Source organism: Onychomys torridus, chromosome 3 (assembly GCF_903995425.1).
Source record: "Onychomys torridus chromosome 3, mOncTor1.1, whole genome shotgun sequence".
In the NCBI taxonomy this organism is placed as follows: Eukaryota; Metazoa; Chordata; class Mammalia; order Rodentia; family Cricetidae; genus Onychomys; species Onychomys torridus.
This window is the reverse complement of record NC_050445.1, coordinates 79,420,648-79,443,967: the sequence shown is the minus strand read 5'-3', so window position 1 is coordinate 79,443,967 and position 23,320 is coordinate 79,420,648. Positions and strand designations below refer to the sequence as shown.

The 23,320-nt window shown below is 36.8% G+C and overlaps 1 protein-coding gene across 6 annotated transcripts in view; it reads left to right on the top strand.

Moving 5' to 3' along the window:
• Nucleotides 1-23,031, top strand: part of Phtf2 (putative homeodomain transcription factor 2) — a 121,921-nt gene extending 98,890 nt beyond the window's left edge. For 2 of the 6 annotated variants that reach the window (XM_036181240.1, XM_036181242.1), the window contains exons 9-18: nucleotides 1,858-2,013; nucleotides 3,674-3,892; nucleotides 9,330-9,458; nucleotides 11,333-11,605; nucleotides 11,806-11,937; nucleotides 13,674-13,760; nucleotides 16,155-16,310; nucleotides 17,812-17,907; nucleotides 19,994-20,119; nucleotides 20,700-20,910. In XM_036181240.1, the coding sequence (XP_036037133.1) occupies nucleotides 1,858-2,013; nucleotides 3,674-3,892; nucleotides 9,330-9,458; nucleotides 11,333-11,605; nucleotides 11,806-11,937; nucleotides 13,674-13,760; nucleotides 16,155-16,310; nucleotides 17,812-17,907; nucleotides 19,994-20,119; nucleotides 20,700-20,720 (1,395 nt within the window). In that variant the 3' untranslated portion in view covers nucleotides 20,721-20,910. Of the gene's footprint in view, nucleotides 1-1,857; nucleotides 2,014-3,673; nucleotides 3,893-9,329; nucleotides 9,459-11,332; nucleotides 11,606-11,805; nucleotides 11,938-13,673; nucleotides 13,761-16,154; nucleotides 16,311-17,811; nucleotides 17,908-19,993; nucleotides 20,120-20,699 lie in introns of those variants that run through there. The other 4 variants (XM_036181239.1, XM_036181244.1, XM_036181243.1 and 1 more) reach the window with 4 other exon arrangements.
• Nucleotides 23,032-23,320: the final 289 nt, after the last annotated feature.

Genomic DNA, 23,320 nt, shown 5'->3' with positions numbered 1-23,320 from the left:
ATGACCTAGGCCCTCTACGTATGTGTGACAGTTGTGTTGTGTAGCTTGGTTCTTGTGGGACTCTAACAGTAGAAGCAGAGGCTGTCCCTAATGCTTTGGCTGGCTTTGGGGAACCTGTTCCTCTTACTAGACTGCCTTGCCCAGCCTAAGAAGAGGTACTTAGACCTACAGCAACTTGATATGCCGTGCTTTGTTGATACCCATAGGAGGCCTGCCCCTTTCTGAACAGAAATGGAGGAGGAGTGGATTGGGGGTTGGGGGCAGGAGGTGGATTCAGGGAATGGGAGGAGAAGAGAGGAGGGAGGGGAACTGCGGTTGGGATGTGAAATAAATTAAAAAATATATTTATTGGCAGTCAGCAGTGGGTGTCAAGAAAAGAAATGGCAACAGGTACTAATGAGAATGTGAGGAAAGAGGAGCCCTTACTCCTTTGTGGTGAGAATATAAACTGAGGCAACCGTTATGAAAATCAGTGTGGCGGTTTCTCAAAAGCCTAAGAACAGAATTACTATGTGACCAAGTTATTAAATTACTCCTGAGCACACACTGGAAGGACTCCATCTACAGAGATACCCTGTTTATTGCTGCTCTGTTCATAATAATCAGGAAGTGGATTTAGTCTTGATATCCATCAACAGATGAGTGAATAATGAAAATGTGGTACATATAAACTGTGGAATTTTATTCAGCTGTGAAGAAAATGAAATTTGCAGGAAGGTGGGTGGAACTGGAAATGTATTAAATGAGGTAACCCAGGCTCAAAAAGATGAATGCCACATTTCCCCCCTCATGTGGATCCTCGATCCTAATGTATATGTTTCCGTAGGAGTGAGTCTGGGTAGAAAACACCGTGAGTGAGGAGAAAAAAAATAAGTGAGGGGTAAGATTTAATGTGCTGTGTTAAAGTGGAAAGGAATATTCTCATGGAAAGGTATGAGCAGGGAGTAGGGCAGAGAGCCAACGGGAGGAATGGAGAGGGGCATCAACAAAGTAAGTGTTATGAAGTCTTGTAACCTGCTTACTAATTTTTAAAAATGCCATCAAATTGAAAGATGTTGCATTTAGTAATATGAGTGTGGGCATTTTTGTGTTGAAGGAGATGAAAAGATTTTGTGAGTTTTTTTTTTTTTAAATAAAAATTTTAAAATAAAATTTTAAAGTGAATGGACTTATATCTTGTAGTATCAGCTATGAATCATGATGGTTCTGTACTTTAGTCTGGCTGTAATTTTTGATTACTCAGTGTTAGCTGTCTGATAATATGAACATAATATGTGTCATATCACTCACACAGTTTCCAAGTACATTTTCAGGTACATACTGCCTTCAAAGTAATCTGGAAAGAGCCTGTCAGGGGAATTTATGCTTCCTGAGTCTTTCAGTTTTAGAATATCCAAAGTATGATTGTCTCTACAACTGATCGTACACAATGTATCAGCCATTACACATATCCGCCTGCTCATCTCTTATTGCCCCATAACTTTTATTGTCACTGATGGATCTTCTAATTGGTGGCCATATAGCTTAATTAAATATTATAATTTTTTTCCTCAGATCTTTCAGCTTCTTTCAAATGTGACTTGTTTATATTTTTTATTTCTGTAAGGTATTTCAGACCCTTTTCTGAACAAAATGTTATAGAATAATATTTGATAAATTGCTTGAATTCCGTTTAAAAGAAAAATGTATATTTAAGAGTATAATTGCTGATTTAAGACACTTTTTTCTGAAAATTAGGTTGTCCAAATATTGGTATTTGAAGATATTTTGAAGGTATATATGTGCATTTGTATAAGTTTTAGAAATGCCATCTTAAAGTTCACAGACCGTCAGTTCTCTTTTCCTGCTCCCATCTAGGATACCCAAAGAAAGATAACAAATGTCTCTGATGAAGTATCCAGTGAGGAAGGTCCTGAAACAGGATACTCATTGCGTTGTCATGTGGACAGAGCTTCTGAAGGCAGTCTTCGAAATAGAAAACCACACCATTATCAAAAGCATTATGCAAATGAGGTATACAGTTTGACCTTACATAAATGCACATATACTTATATTACTTTTAACAATGGAGTGTTGTTATTGAAATATTTCCCACTATTATCAATATGTATTGTTTTACAATCTCCTCCCTCCTTTTTTTTTTCAGACAGGGTTTCACTATGTAACTCAGTTGACTGTCCTGGAACTCGTTACATAGACAAGACTTAGCTCCAGTTCAGATTCATCTGCCTCTGCCTCCCAAGTACTGGGATTAAAGACGAGCCACCACACCCATCTTTGTTTTATGATCTAGTTGGCTAGTGTAGCATTGATCAATAGCTATCCATGCACACTCATTTTTGTATGACACTTCACACACTTGGGGGTTATTTGTTTGTTTACTGGTTCACTGTTGTACATGTGGTGTTCAGAGCACAGCTTGTAGGAGTTGATTATCTTCACACCAAATGAGTTCCAGGGATCTAACTCAGATGTCCAGATACTGTGGAATTGCTGCATTGTGTGCCCACCACCAGAGAGTCTGACTCCTGTGCCAGCCTTCCCCATAGTTCATCATAGTAAAACTATTTTTCTAAGTAATTTCTGTCCTGTTGCTACTGCCAGTTAATTTACTCACACTATGACATTCAGTCATTTCCCCTTGATTCCATTGTTTTCTCTTTTTTTTAAATTTTCATTTATTGGTTTTCTCAGAGCTTTCCCCAACTTTCTAACATCTCTAGAGCTTAAAACTATTTAGGTAGAAAAATAATTTTGTTCCATTTTATGTTCACTTCTTTCTATGGACAAGAAATTTCATTTCCTGGCTCCAAAGATCTATCCCTGTGTTATGTTTTAGCCAACACTACCCTGTAGTCTTCTCAAATTATATGGATTTTTTTTCCTGCATGATTTTGAGGTAAACTTACGAAAAAAAAATCAAGTGTTATGCTTGGGTAGAATATGAGTAGTTCCAGGCTGCTAGGAGAGTTACTTCCATACAGTCCCTCTTAATGTCTGCTTGGGTTGTCTTTTTCCTCTCAAGGACTGCATTAGACAGACACTAAGACTGTCAGCTTACTCCCTTGTCATCTACAACCTGCTTTTAAACCAATAACCAAGCCTAGGAAATCAAAGTCTTAGGTCATGTATTTAGAAGTCCGCTGTCACTGGAAGGAAGGTGGGGTGACCATTTGATGACTCTCCTACGTGATTAGTTACTTGACTTCAGAGTGATTCTTGTTCCTGTGATCTTCACTATTTGCAGCTGTATTTAACTATTGGGATTCTTGAAGAGCAGAGCATTATTCTTCTAAACTTAGATTTTTAAATAAATATTGCTTAAAAAACATTTCAACCTATTTCACATTAGTAGTTAATAAGCATTGTATAAAGCTGAAATCTTAGATTCACTTACAAAGGCTGTAAAATAAATGATATTTAAACATTTGCATTCAGTTCCCCCAGATTTGACCTTGGAAATAGCCACCTTAAAAGAAAGCAACCTGGAGAACAGCGGTTCTTAACCTGTGGACCGCGCCTCTATCCTTGTAATGTTTGCTATTTCTTCCACTGTCCTTTGACAGAATGTTTGTTGTCTTAGGAAAGAGCAATCTACAGTTCTGATAAAAAATCCTTTGAGTTGGAAAGGACACACAAATTGTATTAATGTCAAAGAATATCTTGATTTCAGGATGCCCCTAAATCGGGTACTAGTTGCAGCTCTCGCTGTTCAAGTTCCAGACAGGATTCTGAGAGCACAAGGCCAGAATCCGAAACGGAAGATGTCTTATGGGAAGACTTGTTACATTGTGCAGAATGCCGTTCATCTTGTACCAGTGAGACAGATGTGGGGAATCCTCAGATTAACCCCTGTGTGAAAAAAGAATATAGAGACGACCCTTTTCACCAGGTCAGTTTCCAGTGTTGGACGATGTGGGGCTATCAGACAAGTTCCTGTGAATGTGTGTACAAATCTTACAGAGGTGACAGAAAGTTTACATTCAGTTAAATTAATACTCAATGTTGGTTTTGTTGTTGTTTTTTTATGTGGCCTGTGGTCTGGCTTCATTAGAATACAAGTCTTGATGTCTGTATTGTGGTTATGTCTCTCATCTTTCCACACATGTGTTCCTGGGTTAGTAGATGGAGTTTTGTGGGCCAGTCTGTGTTTGAGATACACTCGTTTTTTTTTGTTCTATTCAGATTCATGTATACCTTGGCCTTTAATATTATGACTCAAATTCTGTATCTCATGAGTATCAAATTTCTAAGCATCATAGTCACATTATCCAATAGACATATAGTCATGTATATAAGTTTACATTTTCCATTAGCCTCAATAAAAATAGTTTAAAAAAGTGAAATCTCAATATCCATTATTTAGCCAAATATGTTCAATGTATTATTCCTTTACTATATGATTAATATGAAAGTAGAAATGGTATAGATGACATTTTTATATTAAACCTATGAACTTTATTCTGAACCCTTAGTGTACATCTCATTCTGGATTAATCCCCTAAGGTGCTGAAAAGTGCAGTTGAGTTGGGTGCTGTGTTGAAGCCTTTTAATGCCTATCAGTGCCTCAACTTTAATAAAATTCCTCATCTTCCTTTATAAACCTGCTCTTACTGGATTCAGAATCTTGGTGAATGGCATCTCCATTTGTCACTCACCAGCCCAGAAACTTGATGGACATGTAAAAATCCTTACCCTGGGCTAGGGAGATGGCTCAATCAGTGTAGTGATTACTGTACAAGCATAGGCTATGAGTTCAATCCTCAGCACCTCTATTTAAAAAAAGAGAGAAAAGTATGGTATGATGGTGCTCTGGGGATGACGAGACAGTTGAACAGAGCTGCTGGTCTAGCCTGCTAGGCAAGCTCGAGGCAAGTAAGAGACCCAGTATCTTAAAATAAGGTAGATAGTACCAAGGAATAACATCTGAAGAGACCTCTGACCTCTGCATAGGTAAGTGTATATGTGCCCCCTCTTATGTACAAACCCACCCCCCTTACACAATTACAAATCCTCACCCTTTTATGCTTACTTTCTTGTAGCCAACTTCTTACCAATTGTTGTCAACAAAAACAAGTTAATTTTTCAAAACTAGAGATAGAAGACAATTTCCTTACTCTGATTGAGAGTAGTTGCCAAAGACCCTTTAGGTGTGACATAGTACTACAGTCTGAGTGGCTCACCTAGTACTCTTTTTGTTCACTTCTGGTAGCTGGTGGGCCCAGGTTAGGGTGTCAGCATGGCCACTTTTTTGGTAAAACACTCCTTTCCTGTACTCTTGCACTGTAGGTAGTAAGCTCTGAACCTGATTTTAGGATGCATTTTTTTTTTTTTTAAAAGCAGGTACCATGTGAAAGTGTCTATTATCCTGCTTTTACTTTTATTTTGACAGCTTTTTTGTTCATTTGTCTGCCAGATTTTGGTTGGCTAGCACTGGTTAAAGTCCATATTAAAGAATGAAATGTTAAAAATAGCAAAAATTGTTGGGCGTCTTAGCACATGTCTTTAAACTCTGCACTTGTGAGTTGGAGGCAGTTGGGTATCCAAGTTCCAGACCAGCCAGGGCTACATAGTGAGATCCTGTCTTTAAAACAAAACAAAAGCCAGTGCTGTTACACAGAGAAACCTGGTCTTGAAAAACCAAAACCAACCAAACAGAACAGTTTTGAATAGCACCAGATGGACTTCCCTACAGATACAAACTTTTAGTTTAAATTGAGAGTAGGATAGTTTTATGTGGATGCTTAAACAGACAAATGGAACAGTCAAGAAAAATCCAGAAATAGATTCATTCTCTTATGGATCCCTAATATATGACATAAATAGCATTAATACTCAGTGAAAAAAGGGAAGACCATAAGATAGTAGGTTAAATGATCATTGACACATTAAAATTTATTGCGAATAGTTACTAAGTATAAAGGGGAAACGTCTGAAACATTTAGAAGGAATATAGAATAGTCATCTTCACTATTTCAGTTTACCTGAGTTTCCAAAAACAAGATATTAACTGCAAAAACAAGATGGGGGATTTATGAATATCTTAATTTTAAAAACTTTGACTTGCAAATTAAGGGAGATGCACAAGCTCCGGGGCAGAAAGGTGCATGGAATGGGCAGGGCAGAGAGAACCCTGGCGGAGGCTCTGGCCTACCAGGGAGGAAAAAGAACCAAGAAAGGGATGCCTGAAATAATGTTTCTGTGGGAGTCCAGATGGCAGCTCAGCCAAGAAAGGACTGATAAAATGAAGGATAATTATGTTTAAGGGAACACGTACTTTAAAATGGAAAGTTTCAGAGACCTGGTCAGATGGGAGGTTGCTACTACTGACTCATTTCAGAGGGAAGCAATTCATGGTGTGACCATGAGAAAGAGCTAAGGGCCCTGGATCTGAAGAAATGAAAACAGTAAGGAGGCATGTACATACTCATCTAAGCCACTGAGTTTAATAAATGAATTAGAGGTAGGGAGCAATGCCTAAGCTGTTTTCCCTGGGAGTCCGTAAACAGTTCAGATACATGGGCTGTGTGATTTCTGTTGTATTGTATCACTTACTCCTTGGTACAGAGTAGATACTTAGTAAATACTAGCTGGGTGAATACCTGAAAGAAAATACATCTTTTAAAAAACATACCATGTAGAACTTTTCAGAGTTATTTATGAAATTGTTTAATAATTTGGCCCTATGTGTTTGATTCATCCATCTTTCTATGAGATTAAAAAAACACCTATTGACACTCTATTATGCATATCTAATTAGTATCCTACACTTACATTTATTAGTATTAGTTTTGGATTAAAGGCTCATTTTTCTGTACAATTTCATATTTTTAGGTTTCCAGAAGGCTCATTTTTTAGTCAAACAGTAGAAATTAGCTTCCTTTAATGAAAAAAACTACCAGATTGTTTTCTTGTCTGGTTGTAAGTCTGTGTTAGGTTTGCAAGACTATTCATTATCTGTTTACCATCAAGATGGAAAATCTCTTTGGGAAGAAACACTGAGCATTTGGATGGGCATGGTTTTGTCAGAATATTGCAAATACATAGTTTTGTTATATTTGTAAATAGTAACAAAAATTTCATAGAAGAAAATTTTTCTCAGCTAATTATGGCAGGGAATATAATGAAATAAAAAGCCATATTCAAGTGATACTATTTTCCAGTAGGTATAACTGGATTTTAATGACTATGTTCCCATACTTGGAAACACCAAGTAAAACAATTGTCTTAGTGAATTTATTTAAAATAAATTATACATCATTGCAATTTAAGGTTCCCAATTTGAATGAAGATGAAAAGCAAAGCACTGGAGACCTGGGATGAAGATGAACAATAATAATGAAAAAGAATTTCAAATTTCAGTTTGCAAACCTAAGATCTTCATTGTTTCCAACCTACACAGGCCACATGTGACCCATGATAGCTCCGAATGCTCCTCAGCACATCTTTTGAGGCAGCACATGCGTGTTGTAGTGCCAAATGAAGGCATTGCAAACTGTAATGACTTGCACTTATGTTCCTGCTGAGCCCTTCAGGATAGGTTCTCATATGATGATCTCTCTATGTGCTGTATATGTTAAACAAGACTCTTTGTCGGTATATATTTGACAAAAACACATCTACATTGAGAGATACAGAGTTCTTTTGATTAACTCTAAATTGACTGGTTCTGATGGTCATTTTTCTCTCTTGCCTTTTGGCCATAAGAAAATGAAGCCAAATGTTTGCAAAAGTAACTGGAAAGAAGTACTTTGAGGACAGCAAAGAAGTTGGTTTTCTCTTCTGTCTGTAGATTGATCTCCATTGTACTAACATAATCTTGGCGTAATTGAGCAGACCTATAATTTCTATTACACAGTGAGACTTGGGGGAAAAAAAATCTGTTATTACTTGGTTAAAATCTGTTGCCTCCTAACCTTACCATTCTGTGCTGGTTAGTGTTATTGTCAGTCTGACGGGCTCTGGAGTCACCTAGGAGACAAGCGTCTGGGCATACCTGAGAAATTACTCAGGTTGGCTAAGCCTCTGGACACTCCTGCATTCAGCTTGTCATTCTAGGTCTTATACATTCTATGCTCCAAAGTGCCTTCCTGCCTTCAGAGTGCTGGGGATTGAACGCAAGGCCTCATGTATTGCATACTAGACAGCACTCTACCTATAAGCAGCATCTCTAGCCCTGTCTAGAGGTTTTTGATAATAGTATATTCCAGAATTTATCAAATTTTCAGAGAAAATTTGATGCATATTTTGATACAAAATTATTTCTATTCTAAACTGACATATTGTTTGTCAACAAGTTATGAAACATCACTTGAAGTAACTTGGCAGTTAACAATATTTCAATGCTTGTAAGTCCCTCGGGTAGTGAAATATATAAAAATCATGAAAGTATTTAGAAAAGATTAAAATTTTCCTCTTCTTTTTTATATATTATTAATATATAGACAGTTTTAGTTGAAGTCTACTGGTGCACCTTTATCCCCCTTGTATGAAAAATTATATTTCTTAAATTTATGGAAACATTTTAAAATATTAGAATGTAGAATGTCATCAGTCATATTCCTTGGGTTACTATGAATGCCAGACATACCCTTTATATAAAATGTGGGAAATATATCAATCCTTGAGATAAATACGAGTTAGCGATACTGTGATGGAGACAAATTGGTCCTGTTCCAGCTCTTGTCTTGAGTTACATGTTGCTGTGAAAATGACTCATTGCTTTTGTTGCTGCCTGCAGCCCAGGTATTGTATTTCAGAGAATACTTGTAATTCTTAATGTTTCTTCTTACAATGTTTGCTGTTCTAAAAAAAGGCTTAATTGATCCTCTCCAGAAATGCTGTTTTAAAATACTACAGAAGTAACTAAATTAGCTAAACAGGTAAATGAAGGAGAATCTCTTCTAGGATAAGATTGAATCATGTGGTTTTTCATATTTCATGTGTCATATTTTGTACTGAATAATCATAAGGTGGACAGCAATCAGCATATAATCTGATTGCCTTAGATAGATTGGTTGACAAGTAAGTACTTTTGCTGTATTTTGTTGTATTTTGAATGATAGGATATTTGTTAAAGCTCTATATTTTTATAATTGCAATTTCTTATATAATTTGTTTAGCATATAATTTTAATTGAGGTTTTAATGTAGCTAAAATTGTATGTGCATAGATATGACTAATGTACAGATAAATGTTCCATTTATAAAATATATAGTTACCAATTTTTATTTAGTGTAACTATGATTATACACTTACAGCTATATATAGTTTTTAGACACTTCTATTTGTGAAATGTGATAAACGTGTTCAATTCTCTTTTTTTGTAGACTCATTTGCCCTGGCTTCATAGTTCCCACCCAGGATTAGAAAAAATCAGTGCTATAGTATGGGAAGGCAATGACTGTAAAAAAGCAGACATGTCTGTTCTTGAAATCAGTGGAATGATAATGAACAGAGTGAGTTCTTCATTTGTATTCTTTTAGGTAAAGGGAAAATTTAGTGGCTGTCAATCTATGAATTCATTATCTAAATGATAATAATCTATTCACTTCCCTTTTCTTTACCCTGGAAAATAGTTATTTTTGTTTATTTTGGCCTTACCTTAAACAGTGATTTACCAATAACCCTTCCTTCATTTGAAGGGGAATGGACTGTGTGGTGTGTGTGTGTGTGTGTGTGTGTGTCACACTTAGTTGTGGAGGACAGAGGACAGTTTTGTGGAGTCTGTTCTGTTCTTCCACCTTTGCGTACATTCTAAGGATCAAACTCAGATCACCAGGCTTGTGTAGCAAGTGTCTCTACTCACTGGGTCATCTTATTGGCCTCCACTCTCCTCTTTGAACATTTCTGTTGACTTGGAATAGATAACACAATGTAATTTTTTTTCTTTTTCCTTCAGTGGGTAAGGGGTGTGTGTGTGTGTGTGTGAGAATGTGTGTTTGTGTGTGTGTGGTGTGTGTGTGTGTGTGTGTGTGTGTGTGTGTGTGTGTGTGAGTGAGTGAATATGTGTGTGTATTTATCAGCATCTAAAACTCAAGAAATTTGTATTCTGCTTGCTTGCTTAGGCGGAAAGAATAATGCAGACAGTGGTCAAACTCTCTAGTTTGGTACAACGACTATGGATTTGGTATTTGTTTCAGTTTCCATTTTTTCTTTTATTAACTGCTTTCATTTTTTTTCCTGGTTTCTCACGATAACTAGGCATAATCTAATTTTTATTAGTTTTAGATTTCTGCCATGCATTATTTTAATAGCATTCTTGTCATTACTTTGTGTAGGACAGGAATTCAAATAATTGACTGCATCTAGAGATTGACAGCTTCCATATCACAGTTCTTACTGTGAATAAAACGAGTCACCTAGGGAACCTGGGGACTTTAAACTAGAGGTGCTCTGTAGCTGAAATTTCTGTGAACTGTGAGGTAACTTAGTCTGATTTACTGAGTGTGGGGATTTAAAAGCTCTATGACAATTCAGTTTTACCAATCTAGCATATTAAAAACATTTTCCCCATACTTAATACTTTTCACTTTTTTATATCCTTATATCCTATCCTTTTCTCCTCCTGTTTAATGTCTCTCACTTTTATATTAAATGGAATTAAGGAGGCATTTATTTACCTACTGAACTCAGAAGAAAAATACAAGTTAAAGATTTATTGAATAGTTACTTTTTTCTTTTCTTTGGAGGGTGCGTTGAGACAGGGTAGCCCTGGTTGTCCTGGAACTCACTCTGTAGTCCAGGCTGGCCTCGAACTCACAGAGAGATCTGCCTGCCTCTGCCTCCCAGGTGCTAGGATTAAAGGCATGTGCCACCACCACCAGCAACTTTTTTAAAAATTTAAACATTTAGGTTCCATTTATTGTCTTGGGGTCTAGAATGCATGTGTCACAGTACGCTTGTGGAAGTCAGAGGACATTTTGATTAGTAGTTCCTTCCTCATGTGGGCCCTAGGGATCATACTCATGCTGTTAGGCTTAATGATGGCCATCTTCCTCTGCTGTGCCATCACGCCAGCTCCTGAATGTTTCCTGGAACGAATTGGGTTTAACTTAGTATTGTTCTCAACACTTTAATATCTGTAAATATTTCCAACTTAAAATAATAAGATGCCTAGATTTTTTTTCCAACATCTAAGATTGATCTTCCTTTCACATCTACTTATGAGTTAGAGATCTTATTAGTGTGTAATAGGCTCAGTTCATAATGTATTTAATTTAAAAATTTTAAATCCTATTATAAAAAGTGAAGTTTCATTGGGATTCATTTTACTTTAAATATGATTCACGTACACTTTATTTTCTTCTCCCCTCTGCCCCTACTTCCTAAGGTGAACAACCATGTACCAGGTATAGGATACCAGATCTTTGGAAATGCCATCTCCCTAATCCTGGGCTTGACTCCATTTGTTTTCCGACTGTCCCAAGCAACAGACCTAGAGCAACTCACAGCCCATTCTGCTTCAGAACTTTATGCGATTGCATTTGGTTCTAACGAAGATTTCTTGGTTCTTTCCATGGTCCTAATAAGTTTTGTGGTTCGAGTGTCTCTTGTATGGATCTTCTTTTTTTTGCTGTGTGTTGCAGAAAGAACATATAAACAAGTGAGTATGATAGGAAGACTATTCGTTTACCCTTTTCCTACCACTAAAATATTACTTAAGTATTTTAGTATTTCATGAAACACTTTGATATAATATTTTTATTTTGCCTTATATTAAGTCATAACAATTCATATTTCACACAATAATTATAAAAATTATACAATATTTTATACAGTAATCTTCCTCTTAATCTTTTTTAGAGATTACTCTTTGCAAAACTCTTTGGACATTTGACATCTGCAAGGAGAGCTCGGAAATCTGAGGTTCCTCATTTCCGGTTGAAGAAAGTACAGAATATAAAAATGTGGCTATCTCTCCGTTCCTATCTGAAGGTAGAATGATGTTGACAAATGTGCTCTTAGCATACTGTCTTCCCCAGTAGTTCCAGTTTCTTGTCTGTATGTGTGGGAGAGTATTCTAGTCAATAGTTTCTCATTCAAAGGCTGGATTAAGGATTTTGTGTCTCCCAGCAGAGGGAGCCCACTACTGAGAACTCATCTGGAGGGGACCTGCTGCTTTTTAGAGTCACTGTGCACAGCTGTCTTTACATGCTGCTTCTTCCTTTGAGCTTTTAAAAACCTTGCTGTCTGTGAAAGTGTGAAAACTCTAGACCCTAGGAAAGGAAATTACCAGTGAATTTTAAAGATAACTTTTTCTGGGGATTTTGTTCTTACAGTAAATAGCTGTGGCTTTTATATGGAGTGCTCAGGCATGTTCAAGGATGTTTATGCAAACATTAGAGTTGTTCCAAAGACTAAGAATCCACTGAACTAGATCTTTAAAGCTTTTTATTTTGAAGTAACAATGAAAAAAGTAGGAAAAAAATAATTATTTGCCTTTACATTTTAAAATTTCATTGTTTCATCAGTTTGATTTTTAAAATTTAACTCAGTGCTTAATAGGAAATGCTTCAAATTGACTTTTTCCCCCTCACTATTACATTTATGTTTTATGGAAGGTGAATATTATTTTCTTGCTTGGTTTAGCAATAACCTATTTAAAAGCTCCCTGTATTCCTAACCCTAAGTAGGTATTATGTTCTTTTATACATTGTTGATTTTATTCAGAAAACATGTATGTAATGTTAACCATGTTCCATTCACTCTTAGTTAGAACTAGAATTACCATTGCAACTTCTTCTCTCTTGGTTGCTGGCATTCAGTCTATCACTGATCCCCATCCTTTTTGCTCCCAGAATACATCTTAAATCTGTTCACATCTCTTTCTTTCCATGTCCACCCTAACTGAAACCATTAGTCATCTACATTGGCCTATTAAAGCTGTTTCACAAATGGTTCTTCACTGTTAACATTCCTTCCTCTACTACTGTCTTCAGCCTGCTGCAAGATCTTTTAAAAGCAGATTTGATCATTTTGATCTTACACCTTTCTGGAAGTTCCCTATTACCCTCGGATAAAGAACAAAACCTTGATATGCTTTGGCTGTTCATGATCTAGGCCTTGCTGTCCTTACTGGAAACTAACTGTGTTAGTTCTGTAACTGTACTCGACCCTCCCTGCTTTGTGCTTTTTTTTTTTCTTTTCTGCCTAGGACAGTGCTATATGCCATCTTGTTCTGTAGATGATGTAAATGCCACTTTCTTAGAACTCTTTCCAGGCACACACTTCTAACTCACAAATCTGAATTAATCTCCCTGACATTGACCTTGGAGCACCCAGTGTATACGTTTCCTTCATAGTTCAGTACAGCTTATGACATGTATCTGAGTAGGAGTTCAGTGTCTCGCTCCGCTGTTGGTCCTATGAAGGGGAGGCTTTGTGAGCTGTGCTCCTGCTGTATTCTGAGCACCTAGCACAGTGCTTAGTTGTTGAATAAATGATTATAGTGTTGAACAAAAAGAATTCCACTAATGAATCTATGCTGTGCAGATACCACATATGCAGTATTTTTATAAAATTATAAGGACATATTAACACTTTGCAATTCCTCTGGCAAGTGAGGTATACTTTCAGCATTGTAAGTTATGACCAACCTGTAAGCACTGAAAGCATGGAAATAATCTGCTGCTCAGTAAATATGTTTAAGTGTTTTCCCTTTGTCTCCCTAGCGTCGAGGTCCTCAGAGATCAGTTGATGTCATTGTTTCATCTGCTTTCTTACTGACAATCTCAGTTGTATTTATCTGTTGTGCTCAGGTGAGTTAATTGTTACAACCATCTCTAGAAAAGACCCAGTTTCTAAACATAATTTTTAATATTTTTCAATTAGCATACAGGATATTAGATATCACTATCTTGTTTTTGAACGAAGTGTGTTTTCATGGATGCTTCTTCCCTGTGTCTCCCTGACTGCCTGCAGCTGTGAATGCCCTTGTCACCCCTCCTGCACAGCCCAGTCTGTTTTGTGTCTTGTGTGTCCATTGTGTGCCATCTTCTTGTTCTTCCTTTCGCCATTATTCTCTCTTGGTCTCCTTTTTGTTTTTCAGATTTACACACGCACACGCGCACACACACAAGCATGTATACAGTGCAGGCTTTGAACCACATGAGAGAACGAAAAGGGGAAATTTGGAGTTAACTTACTCTTTCAGATACACAACCCTTCAACAAAATGTTACAGAGGAAGAGCCTGAAATATGACATTTGTAAGCCACGACCAAGGTGGTTTATCCCTATAATGCGGAAAGTCCACTCATGTAATTTCATACCTATAGTTTGCTAAAGGAAAGCATGCAGTTGTCTCAATAAATGAAGAAAACAAATAATAATCTTCAGCAGAAAATTATTATTAATTAATTGTACACAATAATGGGTTTCACCATGACACTTCAGACATGTATATATGTATGCTGACCCTCTTTAGTCCTCGGAGAATGGTTGGGGTCACAATGACATGCAGTTAAACAGAATGCTGGTTTTTTGTTTTTTAATTTTGGTAAGCTTCCTAAAATTATCAGGAAGCAACAGTCCAGAGCTTTGAGGGACAAGTTGCCTGACTAGAGATATGGAATTACTTTTGAGGTACAGGAAGACTGTGCTATGGACAGAGAAGTGGAATGTCCAATGGATGAGACAGTTCTGCAAATTCATGCAAGTTACATGATACATAAATCGACCCAAGAAGGCTTACATGATAGGGAAGTGAAATGAATCTGGAGTAAATGAAAAGTAATCCATACTGTAAAATAAATTCTAGGTGGAATAGAAATTTAAACATAAACAACAAAACTTTCAAGTTCAATCACAAATAAAATATGTGGGCTACAAAGGGACAAAATAGGATCTGGGAAATGTGACTGCAATGTTATAAGTCTGTCTTTGCAAGTCAATGGGAAGTCTTAAGGGGAAAAGTTACGAACTATGAAAAGGTAACTCACAGAGAGATGACCCAGTAGCCAGTAAGAGTGTGGTGCATTCCCATCTTCTCCAAATATCAGGGAAAGCTAAGATTAAAGTCATGAGAGTTCATTTTACACCACAAGGGTGGCATATGTTAAGAAGTTGGGTGAGTATAAACAAAAATAAGGGTAGACAGAATCTGAAATATGGCTGAGTATACAGTGGTAACACTGTTTAGAGATAAATAAATACATATCATCTCATAAAGTTGAAGATGTGACTGTCCATGAACGAGTAGTTTTAGCCCTACATATTAATGCCTAATGGAAGCCTTGCATACGTAGACAAGGAAGCACAAGACTGTTGCTACATTGTTGGTGATAAAGAAATCAACAACATAAATGTTAATTGTTGAAGTAGACCAAAATAATTATGGTGGTTCTTTTACTGTCATTATAGGAGTTAAAATGAACTAACTTAAAGTTGAATGTTTGAACATGGGTAAATCTTAGAAACAAGGTTCAGTGGAATAAAAAACAAATGGCCTGGCAAGATGGCCCCTGATGATCTGAGTTCAGGTCCCAGAACCAATATGGCTGATGGAGAGAATTGATCCTGAGGATTGTCCTGACCATCACACATGCATGTGCTATGGCGTGTGTGTATGTCTCCTTTCCTCCCTCTGCAGCGTGAATGAATAAATAAATAGATGTGAGAAAGAAAGTAAATTAGATAGGATATTGGATTATGTGATAATATTGACCTAAAAGTCAAGATATAGTTAAAGTAACATTGTTTAAAGATGAATGTTGGAGTTAACGATGTGGTACCATGATAGAGTGGTGGAGCACTTGCCTAGCCTGCACAAAGCCCTGGATGTGTCCCCAATACTAGGAAAGGAGAAATATAACCACAGTATGAATAGTTTTTTCCTAAATTGTTAAAAGCCCTCATGGAAAAGATAAACACAAAATTTATCTTGGGATAGAGTTGAGTATTGTTTCAGAAATCAGGGACAAAGAAAATATAAAGGTTTTAACTGGATTTGAAATATTTTTTAACCTGAAGTAAATACTGTAAAATAAGTTGGTAGAACCCATGGCTACTGTTTATGTTATTCTCCGAACTTCTGATGTGCATAAATATTTCATGATAAGTATGCTCTAAAAATATACTGCTGCATTTATGAGTAATCCATATAAAGTGACGTTTTGAAGTGAAGTGCTTCACACCTTTCCCCATGCACTCCAGCTGCTCCATGTGCATGAGGTCTTCCTTGACTGTCACTACAACTGGGAGCTGGTGATCTGGTGCATCTCCCTGACACTGTTTCTCCTGAGGTTTGTGACGCTTGGATCGGAAACAAGTAAGAAATACAGCAATACCTCAATACTACTTACAGAACAGGTGAGTTTATTCTGTAGTCTACAGTCCAGTTGTGTGGGTGTGAGAGAGACAGAGACAGAGACACAGAGAGAGAGGACAAGTTGCCTAAACCAGTTCTATTCTATCATGTATATTCCAGGGATCCAACTCAGACCATCAGTCCTGGCAGAAAACACCTTTCCCCACTGAGCCATCTGACCAGCCCATGTGTACATACTAATTAAAACATTTCTATTTATTTCTTATTTTTCAGGAGTATATTTTTTATTTGATTAAGGTCATTCATGCTATAAGCTAAGCTTAAATTTTGATAGTACACAACAAGCCTTTCTTCAGTGTTTCTGCCTTGATTCAAATTTCAGCTAATCTACTGTTTTTATGTTCCATTTTCATCTGGCAGAAGGATAATAATATTTATAAAATGATAGATTTTACATCATTAGTGGGATATGATGGCTTTGCATTGTGACAGAACCACACTAGAGTAAATTTACATTCTTTTTCAACAAAAAGAACAAAGCATAATAATTTTGATAATTGATTTTATTTTATATGAATTTGCTAAGTAATTCCTCTTGTTATTTCATAAGAATTGTACAAAAGAAATGTTTGCTAATGAGCTTGTTTGAATATTTTAATTAAGAATCACTTGTTTTAAATGTCCAGTAGTTAAATAGGCTCAATTAGATGGAACAGGAAAGTTATCCCTAAAGATAATCGTCTCTAACAGTCCCTGGGTCTCATGGAATTAGACAGATCAACCACTTCCTAAATTTGTTACGAGGCTGATGGCTTCTCAGTTCAGGTCCTGCACCTCCTGTCCAGTTCCCCTGTAGACACTACCCTGTACTTCCTTCCATGTGGTTTGGGTTTGCCCTATTATGGCTTCTGCCCTTGACATCACCAGCTGTCCAGTTCACAGCACCTAGGACTTGTGGCAGAGATAACACTAGTCCTTCCAGTCCCTGTGTTGGTTTGGATGGGTTTGTGGCTGTCCAAGTAAAGTGGGAAGATGGATCAAGTGGGTAAGCGCAGTGTAATAAGAGGCTTAGAACTAGAGTCTTTTCAAAGAAAGTACCCTGAAAGTATCTACTAGAGAGTGGATAATAGAGATATGCAAATATTTGAATAATTTTCATAGTTAAAAAAAATCATGAGCCAATTTGTTGAATTTATTCTGTTGCTGTTTATTCTCTAAGTTGATCTGGGTCTGAGAATACAATGTTTACCTTTTTAAGAATTTTCTTATTATAAAATAAGTTTATTATAAGATTTGAAATGTATAATAATGTATAAATATAAAAACCATTTGTAGTATTAATACCCAGAGAACCACTATTAATACTGTGGTGACTATCTTTCAGATCTGTTTAAGAATGTATTTGTGGGCTGGGGGTATAACTCATTGGTAAAATGACTGTAGCATGCATGAGGCCTGGGTTCAGTCCCCAATACTGCAAAAGAAAAGCATAAATGTTATAATTTTAAATTATTTTGCCTACGGGGCTCTTTTATATAAAAGATAAACCTCTACTTGAAAATGGAGAAGAAACCTAACAAAAAGGAGGAACTGACACTTGTGAATAATGTTTTAAAACTGGCTACTAAACTATTGAAGGTAAGAAAAGAATGGAAATTGAGAGGAGTGTGTTGTTCTGATGCTGTATCTTAGTCTCTGTAGAGTCTGCCTTGTATCTAGTTGTCATTACTACCTAAGTTGCTTCCAAATTACATTTGAGCACATTTGCACAGTTTTATTTTGTTTTTAATTGCTCAAGTAATCCAAATAATTTCTTTGAAAAGTATGTTAAGGCATTTACGAATGTTGGGAGTATTATAGATACTCTTTTTTGCTGTGTATGTGTTTAATCAGTTTCATCTAGAATACTAGGAAACATTTCACAAAAGATTAGAAGTTAACTCAGAAGATGTTCATTTTGTATTTCATAGAGCAGTCTTCTGCTTGACCCAAGTTAGCTTAAAAAGCAATCATATATAGCCATTGATGTATTGTCATTAAATATTTAATTTGAAAATAATTTTTGATAAATCAAAGACTGTAATGTGTTTGGTGTCATAATATCCTTGAGAATTAAAGAAAAATCTTTTATTAATTTTATATCTGGGTCTTATGATGATGTAGCTCTGATTGACTTGGTATGAACTGTGTTGCCCAAGGTGACTTCAAACTTGTGGCAACTTCCTATCTCAGTCCCCGAGTGCTGGGCTTACAGGTGTTCCACCATGCCTGACTCTCTAGGGATAATGCAGTAGGACATTTTGACCATTGCATTATTGTCTTGCTTTTCTTTGTTAAAACTAAAATCTATTTAAGAATGTTAATGTCTATAACTAATTGAGCATACGACTTAGAGTTTGAAGTTTTCAGAGAATAGTGTGAAATGAATTGTGACTCAGTGATAGGGTTAGTGTAGAGTGTGACTCATAGGAAATTGGACATCAAAAAGATTCAGAGGAGGTAGGTAGAGGGATAATAAAATAGGTAATTATTAATTGCTGCCTTTTAAAATTTTTCCTTTAAGTGGATCTTGAGGTAGATGATAGTTTTTAAATAAGCATGAGAATACAGATACATATCTTCTTTTTTTTTTCCCCCAAAACAAATACCATGGGTTGATGGATTTGTTTTCTTTTTGCATTTGTGTCGGGTGTCTTCAGGGTGCCCTGTGGCTGACAGCAGGGACTGAAACTGTACAGTGGAGGTGGTCATAAGAGTGAAGCCCAAGGCACAGCACTGGACCTTCTGATCCAGCCCAGACCTGAGCCTGGGTGTGAATTGTGCCTTCTCTCACTTTCACCAGCCAAGAAACTCACAGGGCCTTGGTTAATTCTAGACGCCCTCTCTCCCATCCCCTTCCCCTCAGTACCACCCTGGGTGAGACCTTTGTCTCTTACTTGAGAATCTGGCACACAGAACTGAAAACATTCCTGCTTCTGTTGTTACTGTTCTCTATCTTCCTCTGTACCAGCCCAGAGACCTCCCCAGCCCCCTGCAATTCTGCCGTGTCAGCTCCCCAGCTCCCAGCCCCAGCTTAAGTTCCTTTAGTGTCAGTTGGTAGTCAGGTCTGCCTGAGGAGCCAGTGCACCCCCCTTGTGTTGGGGCTCGAACAGTGCCCAGCAGCCCGAGGCACCTTCTCCAACTCTGGCTTCAGGAGTGCCTTCCTCAAGTCCTGCTCTAGTAATGATAGTCTGCTTGTGACTCGCTTTATGATTTGCATGCTCACTAAACTATCAGGCCCTTCAAGGGCTGAATTTTACCTTCCCAAAGTCCAGCATGCTACCTGTCATATAACAGACCTTTTAATATTTGAATCTCCAGTTAATTAGTTAATTGTATATTTGAAGGTGAATTGACTCTTTTAGCTTCCGTTCCAGCTCTTACCCCTAAATGCATCCTCTAATCTCCTATAGCTAGTAGGTGAAGACTTTACTCATTTGTAACAAGAATCAAAGCAAAAAAATTATAAAATTATTTTAAAGGAAGTCACTTTCCTTGAAAACAAATTAACACCGCCATTAAATTTTACTTATTTCAAATTTAGATAAGATTGTATTTTCTAAAAGTACCCATAATTTATAACTTCTTGAATAGTGATTTTTTTTAACACTATTTTGCATATTGGGGATTCAGTTACTGGAAATTGTTACAGGACCTAAGACTAACATCTTGTCTGCTCTGCTAGGAATTGGACAGTCCCTTCAGGTTGTACGGACTCACCATGAACCCGCTGCTCTACAACATCACCCAGGTTGTCATCCTGTCAGCTGTCTCTGGGGTCATCAGTGACCTGCTTGGATTTAATTTAAAGGTAAAAGCCTACACGTTTTGTTTTGTTTCCTTCAACCCTGTAACCCTTTTGAGAGTTCACATGCATCCTGGGGTGTTTGGCAAGTTCGTATAGTTAATAACAGTGGCTACACATTTAACTTCAGGGACTTACATATAGCCATGGATTTTCTTATATTGATAGAACTTCTAATTTGGGACAGAATTCATTATATATAGGACTCTTCTAGGGTAAGAGGAAGTATTTTTTTTCCTCATTAATTGAAACAGGTTCTAAGGCTTCAACAAAAAGAGCCATATTCTTTTGTTGGCCAAAAACGTATTATTTATATAGTGATGATATATCCTCCATACATGCACAAATGTTAGTAAGGGTTAGAAAGAGCATATTAAATAAGTATTAGATATATATTGACATTTCTCAGTAGAAGCAAACAAGAGAAATCTGATTTTTCACCACCATGTTTCTGATGAGTTCTTACAGAAGGCTAAAGGTGCTCAAATACTGCATTCTACACCTGGGAGTGGAGTTCAAGGACAGTGGGTAGCAGGACTTGAGCTTCTATTTAATAATGGTCATGACTTGTCATCCTTTTCTATAGCTGTGGAAGATTAAATCGTGACAGTTGAGAGAACATGAAGATGTAGCCTGTGTTCCAGAGCATGAGTGCTGATGAAGCTGTCTGGAGGCAGTCACTGGCTCTGCTCCAGGAGGCTGCTAGGAATGAAGTGTTTACATCAGACTGTATTGTGCAATCCTTATATTTATTTTGCTTGTTTACTGTTTTTGTTGTTGTTGTGTGTGTGTGTGTTTCTTTCTTTATTCTTTTATATATATATATATATATATATATTAGTCTGTTTGAAGCATAGAAGTTCTTAGTTGTTGAAAGGGTGACAAAACTGATCCAGACACCTGAGGTCCTGGTAATTGTTCATAAATAATTGACAAACAAATTGTGAAAAATAGAAGCCATTGCTCAACACTGTTTCTCCATCCATCAATGCCGTGGACTTGCCTTACTTGAGGAAAGCTTCAACTCTGAAATAGTGCATTGGACTCAGCTAAACACATAGTGCATTTTCTTTGGTAAACCAGGATCCACTCAGGATTGCTCTTGAACTATTTGAGAACAGTGCTGGGGCCTGAACTAATGAAGCTGCAGTTGAAGCGCCGTCAGTATTAACTTATGGTGTTATGTAACAGGTCAACAAGTGCTCTTTGATAATAAAACTCTTAATGGAGCAATAATTGTAAATGGTTACCATACTGTAAAATACTTTGATAAAAATTAATTAGTAATAAATGTATTTATTTGAAACACTGAGCTGTTTGCACAGCTCCAACTGTGCATGCTCAAAATGTGCACTTTTTAAAATTGTTACTTTTGATGTGTATCTTTATGTGGGTATGTTACGGTGTACTAGGGCATAATGTGGTATCCTTTTGAGTGAGGTTTGTTCTCATCTCACAAGTGAAGTGCCTACTGCTATTCCTCAAGTACGTTGTGTTTACTCAGAAGAATTCCCATGGTACACTATAGTGTATGCTGTTCCTACCACACTTAAGTAAAGCTTACAGATAAATTTAAGAACCAACAAAATATGTGATTGCTAGTTATAAAGTTTCCAAATTTTCTGAAAAGACAGCTTCATTCTACCACTCCTAGCCTCTAAATTTAATCTGGTGCACCCCTCCTCCAGCTCCATTATATAAGGGCTATTTTTAGATGCTTTTAACATGGAAAGCTAGCTTCTCTCCCTTCAGTACCCTGTCAAGTGTCCAGAGGGAGCTTATCATGTTTCCTGTTAGGTAAATAGAGCAAATATGATAGTCCCCTGCATCTGGCCTTGATTCTAAGTTGTTACATTTGTACAATCAGTAGTGTTTTAAGAATTACATGAAACAAAATGTTTTTGTGATTGCTTTGTTTAAGCCAAGCACTTGGTTTCTAAAACAAAGAATTTAGTTGAAACAATCTAGAATTTTCTTGGTGCAAAGTCATATTGAATATATTCATATTTTTAGCATATTTTAAGGAATTTAAATAATTAATTGTAAATAATTTATTTGATCGGTGCAGTTCTAATTCCCAAATCACTCTTAACATCAGGAATGTGCAGAGAACAGAGCCATGTGATACGGTGTTGCTCTTCCCATTCCTTTGACCAGCTTCAGTTCAGGCTCATTGTAGAGTGCTCATTGCATAGGAAACAGCAGACAGCATTGTGTCCCGTTTGCCTGTGTTCTAATATGTCCAATAATGACCAAAGTGCATTCTGAGTATTTTCAAGGAATGTATTACCAGAGCTTTAAGAACATACTTAGTTTCTCATGTGAAGAACTAGGCTTTGTCTCTACGTGTAGTCCTCTATTGTCTAATGTTGTTTTTAGGCACTATATTTTATAAACTTTTTCAGAATAAGGTACATACCTATACAGAACTTAACATTTTGCACAGACTATATCAAATATATTTTGAGAAAAAAAAGTACAGCATGAGTTCTGTTAGGAATAAAAAGATTAAATTATTGTATCTTACAAAAACTTACTTCAGAATATTTTTGAGAAAAGTAGCTGAGTATACTGACTTAGGAAAATGCTTGCTTTAGGTCACAGTTCTGTTCATAGACTTGGGAGTTGATTGTACAGTATCCCTGTCAGCGACGCGATATATTGAATGTGCCGTCAATGTGGGCAACAGTAGAATGCTAAAAGGAGAATGCTTTAATCAGTTCATAATGTTAACAGAACCATTTCAAAGTAGTAAGTTGATGTCACTGCCTTTAAGAATACCATGACTGTAAGCATCTGAGACTGTAACATGTCATAGAGAAAGGAGTTCAGAGGTAGAGTTATGGCAGATGTTTGTGCTGCTTCTTTGCCGTGTGTTGTTTTGAACAGCAAGTTTAAAATAAACATTCTATGACTGACAGTTGTGTGTGTGCTGTTTTAAGTTACATGTGTGGATGACTTTATGTTTGCTGTAGCATAAACCCCAGTTTATACCTTTAGACAAGGGTGGTGAAAATAAAGCGCTTTTTTTCTTGTTATTCTTTTCATTGAAAATAAAGTTTTAATGATTTCAGTCCTGGTAACAGGATAGGATAACAGTATACACACCCAGGATGCTTTGACAGGGTGATGCTTGTCCCTTTGTACCAGAGTGTAGGAACTGTTTCCTGAGATGTGAAGTTCAGTAGCAGGACAGTGGTTGTTTTT